This window comes from Scylla paramamosain, chromosome 10 (genome assembly GCF_035594125.1).
Source record: "Scylla paramamosain isolate STU-SP2022 chromosome 10, ASM3559412v1, whole genome shotgun sequence".
NCBI classification, from domain to species: Eukaryota; Metazoa; Arthropoda; class Malacostraca; order Decapoda; family Portunidae; genus Scylla; species Scylla paramamosain.
In genome coordinates this window covers 4866211-4879184 of record NC_087160.1, presented here as the reverse complement: position 1 = coordinate 4879184, position 12974 = coordinate 4866211, and the positions used below count along the sequence as shown (strand labels likewise).

Genomic DNA, 12974 nt, shown 5'->3' with positions numbered 1-12974 from the left:
TTTTTTCAGATACTTGATCTGTGTATTTTCTGACATTAACTATTGAAGTTTAACTTGAATAATTTTAATCAGTTTAACTAAATTGTTAAGACAATATATATTGAGTTGAAGGAAAGCAGGACACAAGACAAAATGAAGAGAAGAGGGAAGAAACAATGATGACTTACTATAACAGGAGACTGATTATTATCATGTCTACATAATATTTGTTACTGACTAGGGAAGTGAAAGGAAATAGATTTTGCAGAAATTGCTTAATCCTACTCTCCTTAATATTGATATAATTAATTTATCCACAGTCATTGTTGGATGCCGCACAGATGGAGACTGCCCTAGTCAAACTGCATGCATCAATGAAAAATGCATTGACCCATGTACCCTAGACCCCTGCACAGAAAACACAGAATGCCGCATGATTGATACAGTTCCTGTCAGGACCATAGCTTGTGAATGTCTTCCAGGATATCAGGGTGACGCTTTGGACAAATGTATCCCAAGTAAGATAACCTTTTGTTTCTTAAATCCCAGATTGAAGCCTCGTATTACCTGCATATCAGTGAATGTTTCAAAGCTTATTGCTTATAAAATTTGTGAAAATTTAATATTTGCCAATAATGCATTAAAGCATTTTAGTATTTTATACATATGGTATGATGGCCTGCATGTACTAATATTACTTAACTCATCTGCCACATTACATTACACAGTACCACATTATGTGGTTCTAAAAGCCTGAAATATCAAGTGTATGTTCACATTTAATCCCTTTATCTTAAGATTCCTTGCATTGTACAGCTGGCTTCATATGTACATGCTTGAACATTTTATGTATTTTTTTCCTTATTATTTTTTTTTGTTTACAGCTGCATGATGTTGGCCTTTATTGATATAAATAAAAAATAATGGGTTTCAGCTTTAATATTGCATTCATTGGCTGCTGCTTGACACTGCTTATATAGTTGTATATTGATATGTTAGATCATGTTAATAGATTGTGGCAGAAATGTGCAGTCTTTTATTAAATGCCACCAAGTTTGGGAATCTTCAACTGAAAAGAAATTCACTATATATTAAAAGTAAATCCAAAAATGTCCCAAATGAGCAACTGAACTGATGACATTAAGTGACTAATGCCTCCACATTTTTATTCCAATCCATTTGTTACAAACATGTACAATTCAACAGGTTATAATCAATTGAGAATAATACTACACTGTTTATTGCAGTGTAGATCAAGTAGAACCTTTTCTTCTGTTTGAGTAACCATCTTGGTTCATTTTACTCCAAGTGTGAACAATTTCTGCATTATTAGTAGAAAAAATATCGTATTTGAATGAGCAACACCTAAACCAAAATTATCACTATCCAGTCATGTTCCATACCTTATCATGTAATGACCAGCAGTGTTTAGATATGTGGAATAGACTTGACCTTCAGCATTATATACTCTGTACAGTGTTGCAAATGTATGAATAGCTTTTTTGTGCTAAACATATACATCAACAAGATCTCTTTGCCAGTAGTAGTTTTATTTATTTATTTTTTTCCCTCTATTATATGAATGATATCCAAACTTGAATATAGCATTCAATAACATGCTGTATAATATGCATATTTAATAATACATTTATTTTTTCCTTTACATTTTTTTTTCCTACCAGATGCCTATTTCAAGCCCTGATTGAGATATGTATATCTAATTTGAGCCAGCTTTAACTAACCACTGTTACAGGCATCACATGACTAGCTACAGCAACTTGTAATAGATATGTAAATAGAATTACCATATTTGTAAATACAATCACTTGATTCTTAACAATGTGACCTGCTTTGTCAACTGGAAGCAGAGGTAGCTTTATTTTCTATTAACACTGCATAGATTGTAATATAGTGAGCTAAGGCTGCTTGAATGTATTTCTCACTAACATGTGTGTACTATTTTCTTTCAGGCAAACAGCTATATTAATAAACTGCATGATGCTGAAAAATTGTTATATATATATATATATATATATATATATATATATATATATATATATATATATATATATATATATATATATATAATTACATTTTTGTCTATTCTTATTTTTATTATTATTATTATCATTATTATTATTATTACTGATATTATTATAACTATTAATGAATTATCTTGTTGGGGAAGGGGCTTTTGGCTGATTATCTTATATGAATGAGCAAGCAAACAAGTATGTCAGTACAAATATGTACGATATGAATGTTTTCATTGCACGAATGTGAAATCTGCTGCATGATTTTTGATGTAGCACACACACCTGTTGTGTATTTATATGAAATGAATATACTACATATATTTGCTATATTTGATGAATATGATGATTTATAGATAAAAGTTATATGATGATTAAAATATTGATATAAATATTAAGGAACAAGCCATGTCTCACAAATGCCTTACCCACTGTCCCTTCTTCTTAGCTCCAGTGTGCCCATTCGAGAAGGGCTTTGTCCTGACAGAAGATGACCGCTGTGTGTGTCCAGAAGAACGAGGCTTTTATGTGGATGAAAATGGCAACTGCCAGCGTTGCCCAGTTGAAGTGGGCTTTGTACTTACTAAGGATGGCAGGTGTATTTGTGACCCAGAGAAAGGCTATGTATTAACACATGATGGCACCTGTGACTGTCCAGTCACCCATGTGAAAAGTGATGATGGCACTTGTGTTAGTAAGTATCTCCATGTGATTGTGGCAGATAGCAGTGTGAAGCGATGACATTCAAATCCAAACTGATTAATGTCCTGATCTTCACATCATCTGCATATTTACTAACATTGCATGTAATCCCACTATCTAGATAGTTAATATATATTAAAAATAATAATGGCCCCAAAACTGAACCCTGTGGCACCACACATCATCCCACTTCATCAAGTAATTAGTGGGATGTCATAGGGATCAGTTTTAGGGCCATTATTAATTATATATATATATATATATATATATATATATATATATATATATATATATATATATATATATATATATATATATATATATATATATGACCTAGATAGTAGAATAAGTAGAAGTTAATAAATTTGTGGATGACAGAAATTAGGTCAGATTCAAATGCCATCACCTTGTAGGCAGATTTGGATAGAATGAACAAATGCAAAGATAATGGCAAACATGTTAAGTACTTAGCATAGGTAGAAGAAATCCACACAGTAGGGACACTCTAGAGAATGAAGCTCTGGCAAGTCCAAAGAACATAAAATATTTAGCAATTATAGTTAACTCTGATCTCTGTAAAAAAACAATCCATAGAGACCAGAAGTAAAGCAAAGTGGGTATTAGGATTAATTTTTATGAGCATTAAAAGTACAAGTCCCAAAGTAATATTAAAGTTATATTTGGTACTTTTTGGTCAGACCTCATCTGGATTATGATGTGAAGTTCTGGTCCCCATATCACTAGAAGGATATAAATAATCTATTAGAATCAATACAAAGGAAAATGACTAAAAGGATACAGGGGATGAAGGGTATTCTTATGAAAAGAGAAGTTTTTTTTTTCAATTTAGAGAGGCACAGGTTAAGAAGGAACCTGAAGTTTTTTTTCAATTTAGAGAAGCACAGGTTAAGAAGGAACCTGATAGTGGTCTTTCAATGGTATAGGAGATATATAACAAGAGTGATGTAAGAAAAATTATCAGGATCAGTATCAGGATAGAACAAAAAATAATGGGTTCAAGGTTGTAAAAGTTAAATTTAAGAAAGAGATGGGAAGGAATTGTTTCTCAAATAGAGTGACAGATGAATGGAATGAACTCAGTAATGAGGTTGTTAGTGCTGAGTCATTAAAAGGAGGTTAGACAAGTTTGTGAATGGTGATGATAGTTGGAAATAGGTAGGTATGTTTTATACAGGGACTGCCACATGCATGCCTGATGGCTTATTGCAGCTCCCTTTTTTCTTGTGTACTTATGTTCTCATGAATATCTGATCTTGATGCATCATGGTGTACCATGCTTAATACCCACTTGAATATATTAAGTTATATCAGCAATGCATTGTTCACTTACTCTGTCACACAAACTCCCAGAAATTTCACAAAGTTTGTATGATTGATTCATCTTCTCTTTCAAGTTTCTCATTGTCTTATTCAAAAGATTCTCTTGAGCCCACAAGAAAGACTATTCAACATGTCACTATTATTTATATGATATTCCAGTGATGAAACCCTCTAGTCTGACAAGGGCTGCAGTATACACCAGTAATATCACAAAGACTGATCAGTACATCAGTCTAATGGCCTTCATATCGAGAAAGGAGATAAATCTATCTCTTATATTCAATTCTTCAAACTGATTATACCATGCTTAAAAGTATAACATATCATACAACTCATGTCTTATTATTATGTTATCCTGTCCTTCAGACATCACATTTTATAGGTCTTCCCACATTGAGTTTTCCTTCAAATCCAGCTTATCCAAGTCTTACGTTACACATCTCTATTGACTGTTACTGTAACACATTCTCTATCCTAATACCTCTCTTTTTACCTTCTTCATTGTGTTCCACTAATCTCCCTAAGCAGGTATAATTTTCTTCAGGTTTTCATGGTCTTGTTGTACTTGTATTTCAATCTCATTTGTCATTACAGTCCACACAGAGCCACCAATAATTTCTGGGTGCACCAGTGATGACGACTGCCCAACTGACAAAGCTTGTGACCGAGGCAACTGTGTGCCACCATGTGGTTTTGATCCATGTGCCAAGGCTGCTAAATGTGACAATGTGAACCACCGTGCCAACTGCACTTGTATTGCTGGTTACTCAGGGAACCCTTACAAGGAAGATGGCTGCAGTAAGTATCTCCTGTACTTACTCTCAGTTAAGTAACTGATAATTATATATAAAATTTACTAGTATTTAATTTATGCTCAGCTGAAATTTTCAGCAGTACTAATTTTATATAATTTTCCTATCAGAAGAGTTAACCTTCTGGAGAACAGACTTCCCTCGCCCAGAGATGCTGGTTAACTGTCTGGCTGATGGTATACAGGTTGACATCAACATCGACCCAGCATTCAATGGTGTCATGTATGTTAAGGGATATTCCAAGAATGAGGAGTGTCTCAGGGTGATGAGGCCTGAAGTTGACACAGAAACCATTGATTTTAAAGTCAAGTTCAACACCTGTGGTTTAGTACACGAAAATGTAAGTCTTCTATGATGTTTATGAATATAATTTACCTCACTGTAGTATAATGATGGCTTAGATTTAGTGATAATTTAAGTTTTAACACTTTCAACATCTCACTTTCAACATCTCGTATATTTGGTGTGCCTGAGAATTTACTATTTGGATATCAACAAGATTTTTAAGTATATAAGCACCAGGAAACAAGTTAATGTATTAGGTAAATAAAAATAGTCTGCCAATAAATGCAAAAGTAGGCTTTAGTACAGTAAAACCCACCATCAGTATAGTAGGGACTTATTAACATTACACCTTAGTGAAATATCACTAGAAACTCTTGGAAACCCCTCCTGCAGCCCCAAGATCTTCAGTTTCATCCCCTTCCTCCTTCTGCGATACACATCATATGATGAAAGAGTGTAACTGTGACTTACATCATATGATGTGAAGACTACTTTTTAACTTGGCAACCTATATTTCACTCCAACGTCTTGAAATGACACTTGACAACTCAATGTGAGCAAGTCCACTCTCTCTCTCTCTCTCTCTCTCTCTCTCTTGAGAGTGTGTGTGTGTGTGTGTGTGTGTGTGTGTGTGTGTGTGTGTGTGTGTGTGTGTGTGTGTGTGCATGACAGAATATTTGTATGTATGTATACGTTTACCATATATACTACCAGAATGATCAAGTGACAATGCCAACAAAGCACTGCTCACCACCAGGTAGCTCAAAGTGACAAACTGTGCAACATCACTACACCACCACACCTGAACTAATGTAAATAATTAATTAATATTTGGTTCTTCTGTACTTTTCCATGCAATCTTTCATTTTATAACAGTAAAAATTATTTTTGAGATTGAGAATTGTGCACCACAGGTATGACCGCCGGAGCCCTACTGTGTAGTTTACTGGTTGAGCATATTCACATATATTTTTTATTTTTTATTTTTTCATTTATTTATTTTATTAATCTATTTTATTTATTTTAATTTTTTTATTTCTTTTTACCCTCAAAAAAAAACAATGTTCAAAAAGTTTTTTTTTTTTTTTTTTTTTTTTTTTTTTTTACAGTCTCAGCAAAACTGTATGTAGTACATACAATTTTTTATCAACAGGGTCTGGCAAGGTTCATCTTGGTGCTGCAGAAACATCCAAAGCTAGTAACATACAAGGCCCAAGCATACCACGTCAAATGCACCTATAATACAGGAGAGAAAACCATAACCATTGGCTTCAATGTATCAATGTTGACAACTGCTGGAACAATAGCCAACACTGGACCTCCTCCCACCTGCCTCATGAAGATTACTAACCCTGATGGAGACAGCATTAACAAAGCAGAGATTGGCGATCTGCTTACGCTTAGAATTCAAGTAGAGCCATCAAGTAAGTTTACACAAAGATTGTCCACACATCAAATGCCTGGATTAATAATATGGATGTGGTCATTGTTGAATAACCATCACAAATTCTGGATTTGTGGCAGTTATCCACCAATTGACCACACTCATGTTATTGATCAGCTACTATTGGAATGGTATGTAGAATACATCAGGCCACCATGAATGGCCTTCACAGATGATGTAAATGCCTTTAATTTGGCAGAGTTTATGTGTCATGAACATGTAGGTACATAAACTCTATGTAGTTACCTACTTGTATATATATATATATATATATATATATATATATATATATATATATATATATATATATATATATATATATATATATATATATATATATATATATATATTGGGTAACTGATGTAACTATATATATATATATATATATATATATATATATATATATATATATATATATATATATATTGGGTAACTGATGTTGCGTTTCCTTCCAGATATCTATGGTGGATATGCACGAAACTGTATCGCCCTGACTGCCAATACTGATGGGACTGACAATGAGCATCTTGTGACTGATGAGCATGGATGTGCAACAGACCCATCCATCTTTGGCGAATGGGAACTACATAAGGATGGAAAGACACTAGTTGCTATATTCAGTGCCTTCAAATTCCCAGCTTCTAATTCTATACGCTTCCAGTGCAATGTCAGAGTCTGCTTTGGGCGATGTCATCCTGTCAACTGCAATGGTTATGATGCCTTTGGCAAGCGTCGTCGTCGAGATGTTGATAATGATGCCGAGGTGTTATATCAGCCTGAGGCTGTTTATGATGGCCAGTTAAGGGAAATTGAAGTCCAGTCTCAGTCCATCTTTACTGTAGAAACTAGAACCGAGAGATTCACTGCCCCCCAAGGTAAATACCATTTGAATTTCTGATAGGTTTATATCAAGTTTATATATATATATATATATATATATATATATATATATATATATATATATATATATATATATATATATATATATATATATATATATATATATATATATATATAAGAAAAAATATCAGTAAAATCAGTTTTTATAGCAGTTCTAGGGTTTTAATGTTTAGTCTTCATCTTAAGAGCTGATGTTTTTCCACTTAAGTAATATTCATATTTCTAGTGTTACATCAATTTAAAGAAGCCTCCATTGAAACATAAATTTCAACCAGAAATACTTAACTCTTACTAAGGTGATAGCATATAGGGTAGACTGAAATTTTCCTCAATTATGTCTCTTCATCTTGAATGATACATTGTAATATTTCACTTTTTTTTTTTTTTATCCTATTAGCTTATCATATGCAGTAATGTACTTGATAAAATTACAAACATTAGCCTCTGTGGTTTCTGCTGAATATATATCACTTTTCCAGAGTTATGTATTAAAATCTGCACCTGTAAAACTTAAAAAACAAAATGCATGTGATATAACAATAATGAAAATTAAGTATTAATAATGGAAGGGTAGTTGTAAATTAATGTAGCACTGAATAAAATTTTAGATATTTTTGCCATGCATACAATCATGAAAGTAGTGTTTGACAATAAGCAGATGTGTCTGTGTGCATGTCTGTAATTACTAATACACACTAAGCATGATATTTTATGTTCACAGAAGAGGTCCTTGTCCCAGAGGAGGTGTGTGTTAGTAAGTGGGGCTTCATCATTGCCCTCATCATCACAGCACTGTTAGCCTTAGTGGCAGTTGCAGTGGCTGTATCATGTTGGTTAATGGCATACAGACGTCGTCCAAAACATGGTGGCCCACTTCCTCACCCGCCCGAGTTTCCTAACCCTCTCTTCACCACACCTGAGCCCCTTGCAGAACCCTCTCCAGACTACCTGTCCTGAAGAGCAGAAGCCACCAACTGAATTACTATTAACTGTGATTTTTTTTTTTTCACATACACAAATGAGCATTGTGCTCCCCTGACTCATCACCATTGAGTGCCTGTTTCTCATATTAATATCCTGATACCGACTTTTGCAGAGTTTTGCAAATAAAAAAGTGAGATACAGTGTGGCAAGAGAGTGCCCAAGGTGTATGTTCCCTTAACACAACCTTGTCCTAAGTTGAGCAGAAATCACTTGGGGAATGAACACTAAGGATGCTAGCTAGTCACACGTGTGTATGTGTTTTGTTTGTGTTGAGTTTGTGTGTGTGTGTGTGTGTGTGTGTGCGCGCGTGTGTGCACGCTATTTAAATAATAATGGACATTTTTTCAATTTTTTTATTTTTTTTTATTTGTTGTACAAAGCATTAAGTATTTTACTGATAATGTCCATGGATTTATGTTAAATGAGGCATCTTGGGCATCATTTTCGGCCGGACCAAACGGTGGCATGTAGTCCCCATTGACTTAAATGGAGCCCTGAGTGTGGCAGCCTTCAAAAGGTAACTCTTATTAGCTCATCAATATTCCAAAGACTCAAGTTTGTACTTTATTCTACTAGGAACAATTATGTAATGCATAGGTTATAACAGGCTAGTGCACCTGGACATGTCCCTGTTCTGTCCAGCTTCTTCATGTGTCAAAAGTAATGTGGAGAGTTAGTTTTCAGCTTTGTGTGTGTGTGTGTGTGTGTGTGTGTGTGTGTGTGTGTGTGTGTGTGTGTGTGTGTGTGTGTGTGCATCTGCTGAGCCAGAAAACTTATTAACTCTTCATATTACAGTGTATAAAGTTGGTCTGTCATGGCGGCTATGGGGAGTCACAGATGGTTCATGAAAGCATGAATGCTGCGTTAGAGGTTAGTGATGTCCAAAGTAATATTTACAGATGCACAATGGGTTGATCTCCCCCTATCTACTTGACAGTACCTTGTAGACAATTAAATTGTACTTTATTATATATCTTGTGCATGTAGGTGCTCCAGACACAGTTTACATTACCTATCAACCTGAAAACAGGCAGGAATCATGTCAGAATAACAGATGACTCAGTTAGTGAGGGGCAGTGGTGAAAGTTGAATTTGAAAAAAATGAAAAATAAAATAAATAAATAAATAGAAAATATTGACAAAACCTCTAGCAGGCCTTCAGAAAATCAGTACACTTTTTTAGGTTTACTATGCCACTGTCCCTTAAGATTTCCCAAACTCTGGCTGTTATAGAAAATTTTGATAACTGAGCTAAGTTTAGAAGTATGTATAATGAATATGTTCAGTAGCTCATAAAATGATTACATTTCAGCCATAAAAGTTTTGCCAACTCTCCTTTTTATAACTTTCACTAACATAAGAACCAAGGCAAGCCAGTTGTGGCATTCTGTATGTAACTTACTTGAATGGACTTTAACAAAGGCATATTTCTTCACTTGTTATACTTGTACTGTGATCTGTGCGTTGGTGCTTGCTTTAAGCCAATATGCCTTTGTTTGACTCGTGGGTAATTTCCTGTATACTGTTTTATTCTTAGAAATTGTCAATCACTGGTGATGGGGCCTAAAAGTAAAAAAAAAAAAAAATCAGTCTTGCTGTCAAAATGTAACAGTTAACATGGTGATGGGTGTCTACTGGGGTATCCAGCTCACATGGCTTGCCTTGTCTTTCTTTTTTTTTTTCTCAATGCTTTAAACCTCTTAATATCATCTCGCCTGTAATATATACACCTGTTATCTAATAAAGGATATGGAACAATAATTTTACCTTGTTTATCCTGGCCACTTTGGTGGAGTCAAAAATAAACTATGGTAAGACTAGGGTAATTTGGCAGCTAGGATGCATCAGGATGTGGGAGCAGCACTACCTCTTTTCCCAAAACAAAACCGGGTAAGTCACCTCCTAAGGGACACATGGCAGGTAACTCCTGTCGAGGCGAAGCCTCCAATGTTTTATCTTTGTTATTATTTGTTTTTCATTAGGTATTTGTTTTTCGTTAAGTAAATTCGATATATTTCCTACTTAGATTCCTTCAAATTACCCTACAAGAATTATCAAATATAACATACTTGCCCACATTAAACCAGGTGCAAATCAATAAAAGTAACATATCAGGATGAGGTCATCAACTCACTGGGGCCTGGGCAGGATGGATGGGTGAGTGTTGTTGCCCTTCAGTATGAGTTTATTTTTTATTTTTACTTTTTTTTCATTAAATAATGCATTTCCCATTTCTATTCCTTCAGACTCAATATAATTATGCATAACATAACTATAAAATAGCTATAAAAGTTAATGAACATATAATTTTTTTAGCAACACTACAAAATGTATGCCATGTTTCTTTATTGATGTACAGATACACAGTATGTATAATGACTACTTTTTTGTGGGATACTGTAATATTTACATGAAAATTTCTCCATTTTATTTCTAGCACCTTCTAGATGCATCACTTGGCATAGTTTTAGGGAAAATGGCAGCACTATGCCCACATCCTGACCCCACCCTAGCTGACAAATTTGGTCATACTATAAAAGGAGGAGCTTGTGTCCTGACCCAGTTGATCATCTGTGTATCATCTATGAAATTTTGAGTGATTTCTGGAAATTAGTGGTCAATACAGTAAACCAAAAAATATTAGAAAAGAGGCAAGTTTTATTGTTGTGGAACTCCCTAACTGCAATCATATCTTTTCTAGACAAGTATGATGTATGTCTGGAAAGTTTAATAACTGACAAAAGTAGTCAGAACTATAATTTGGAAGGAAAAAAAAATACTGTTGAAATGTCTTCAACTCTGATAAAAGACTAAACAATAGCCCATAAAATCCTGGAAGTAAAAGCTAACATACATACTAGATATACATAGAACATGTCTTTTTGCAGGAGAAATTAAAGTTGCATCTTGCTGATCATAAACAGTGCTCAACAAAAAGGTCTATTAGCATCTTAGTGAAAGCACAGAAAATGTCAAATTTTGTTCTTTGTGTTACTGAGGATAATATACAAACCATTAAGTTTCAGCATCTGCATAATGTGAAAGCATCCTCAACATTCCCAGCAAGAGCCAGCCTATGCATTATTCACCAGTGCTGGTTCTGGATTATCCCTACTGGATGTGAATCTACTTGAATTTACATAGTAATGCTGGATTTTGTAGCTTTGCTTTCTACCAATCAGACAAGACAACCCAGATAATTATTCTCAAGAAAGCAGGCCACAGAACTCAGGAAGTAAGCAAGTTATATGGTCTTGCAAAGGTGACACTGGCAGTATTGTTTGTCACAGGGAGAAAATTAGTTAGCCATATATTCCTTAGAAAAGCTCAACTATCCCCAAAGACTTTTGTGTGAAGTATAAATGTGGTAGCTTCATGCTATCCAGGTTTTGCAATCCTTGAGTTTCACATGAGTACTTTCCCTAACTTCATGCTATCCAAGTTTTGCAATCCTCAAGTTTCACAAGGTCATAAATTATTACTATCCAACTTTCATGAATTATCTCGAGTTTTGCACTTTTGTCAATTATAGGTCATGTCTTCCTAATACTGGCATCACACACTGTGCCATAACACTAGTCACACCAGCTTAGCTGCTTGAGAGGGGTAGAGAAAGACTGACATCATACTACACGGCAACAACACAAAAAATATTTAAATATCTCACTACTACGCCACCACCACATCTGCAACACAGCACCACAAAATCTAGAGTACAGTGAACCCAAAATTTTTTTAAGGTTCAGTTATCATTGGTTCACTTTTACACATTTTTTTCATTGGAACCTATTTTTACAATGTGGGAAATCCCACTTTATCATGAAAAAATTGGCTATTATATTTGATAAAATACAAGCTAAATCATGATGTGGGTTGAGGAAATACCCAGACATATTGGTAGGTGGCACAAAACTGGCTAGAGCTTTACCAGTAGCCAATCCAAACATTATATTTTTACTTGCATCTAACTGGCTATTGGAGACGTGCATTCTTCAAAGAAAGGAGAGGGACCACACTACCTCCCCACCCTGCACTTCCCAGTTCACTGTATGTTTCTGTCTTAGCTACATCGCCGTGCCCACTTCAACTATTTGCCACTTATTTTTGCTGCTTTCTCTTGGTTTTCCAAAGCCCCTGCATTTGTAAGCCTTCTGATGCTACAGCTGTGCCACAGTCTGGTGCCATTACAGCATAAACAAAAGTACAGTTAGGTCCATAAAGGAATCAGTCAGGAAAGCCTTTTCAACAAAATTTTGCCCAAAGGCATTTTAACAGTAGCGTCAATATAATGCAGATTTTAGCACTTCACAGGTACCTATGGAACATAACCCCATGAAAAACTGGGGGTTCACTGTATACAGATGCTCCCCTACTTATAAACAACTGAGTTGTGAACATATGGAAATATGAATGAGAGGTCTGGCTCAGGAGACATCTTAAGTAACCCATAGCACGGAGTTCAAGATAAAGAGGCACCATGTTTACATTCTGCCA

The 12974-nt window shown here is 34.8% G+C and overlaps 1 protein-coding gene across 1 annotated transcript in view; it reads left to right on the top strand.

Annotated features, from left to right (window-relative positions):
* LOC135104137 (uncharacterized) overlaps window positions 1-10241 on the top strand; it is a 234452-nt gene extending 224211 nt beyond the window's left edge. Inside the window, exons 83-89 of the mRNA XM_064011167.1 lie at window positions 300-497; window positions 2461-2706; window positions 4650-4853; window positions 4978-5207; window positions 6306-6576; window positions 7052-7471; window positions 8218-10241. Of these exons, the coding sequence (XP_063867237.1) occupies window positions 300-497; window positions 2461-2706; window positions 4650-4853; window positions 4978-5207; window positions 6306-6576; window positions 7052-7471; window positions 8218-8453 (1805 nt within the window). The 3' untranslated portion in view covers window positions 8454-10241. The remainder of the gene's footprint in view (window positions 1-299; window positions 498-2460; window positions 2707-4649; window positions 4854-4977; window positions 5208-6305; window positions 6577-7051; window positions 7472-8217) is intronic.
* Window positions 10242-12974: the final 2733 nt, after the last annotated feature.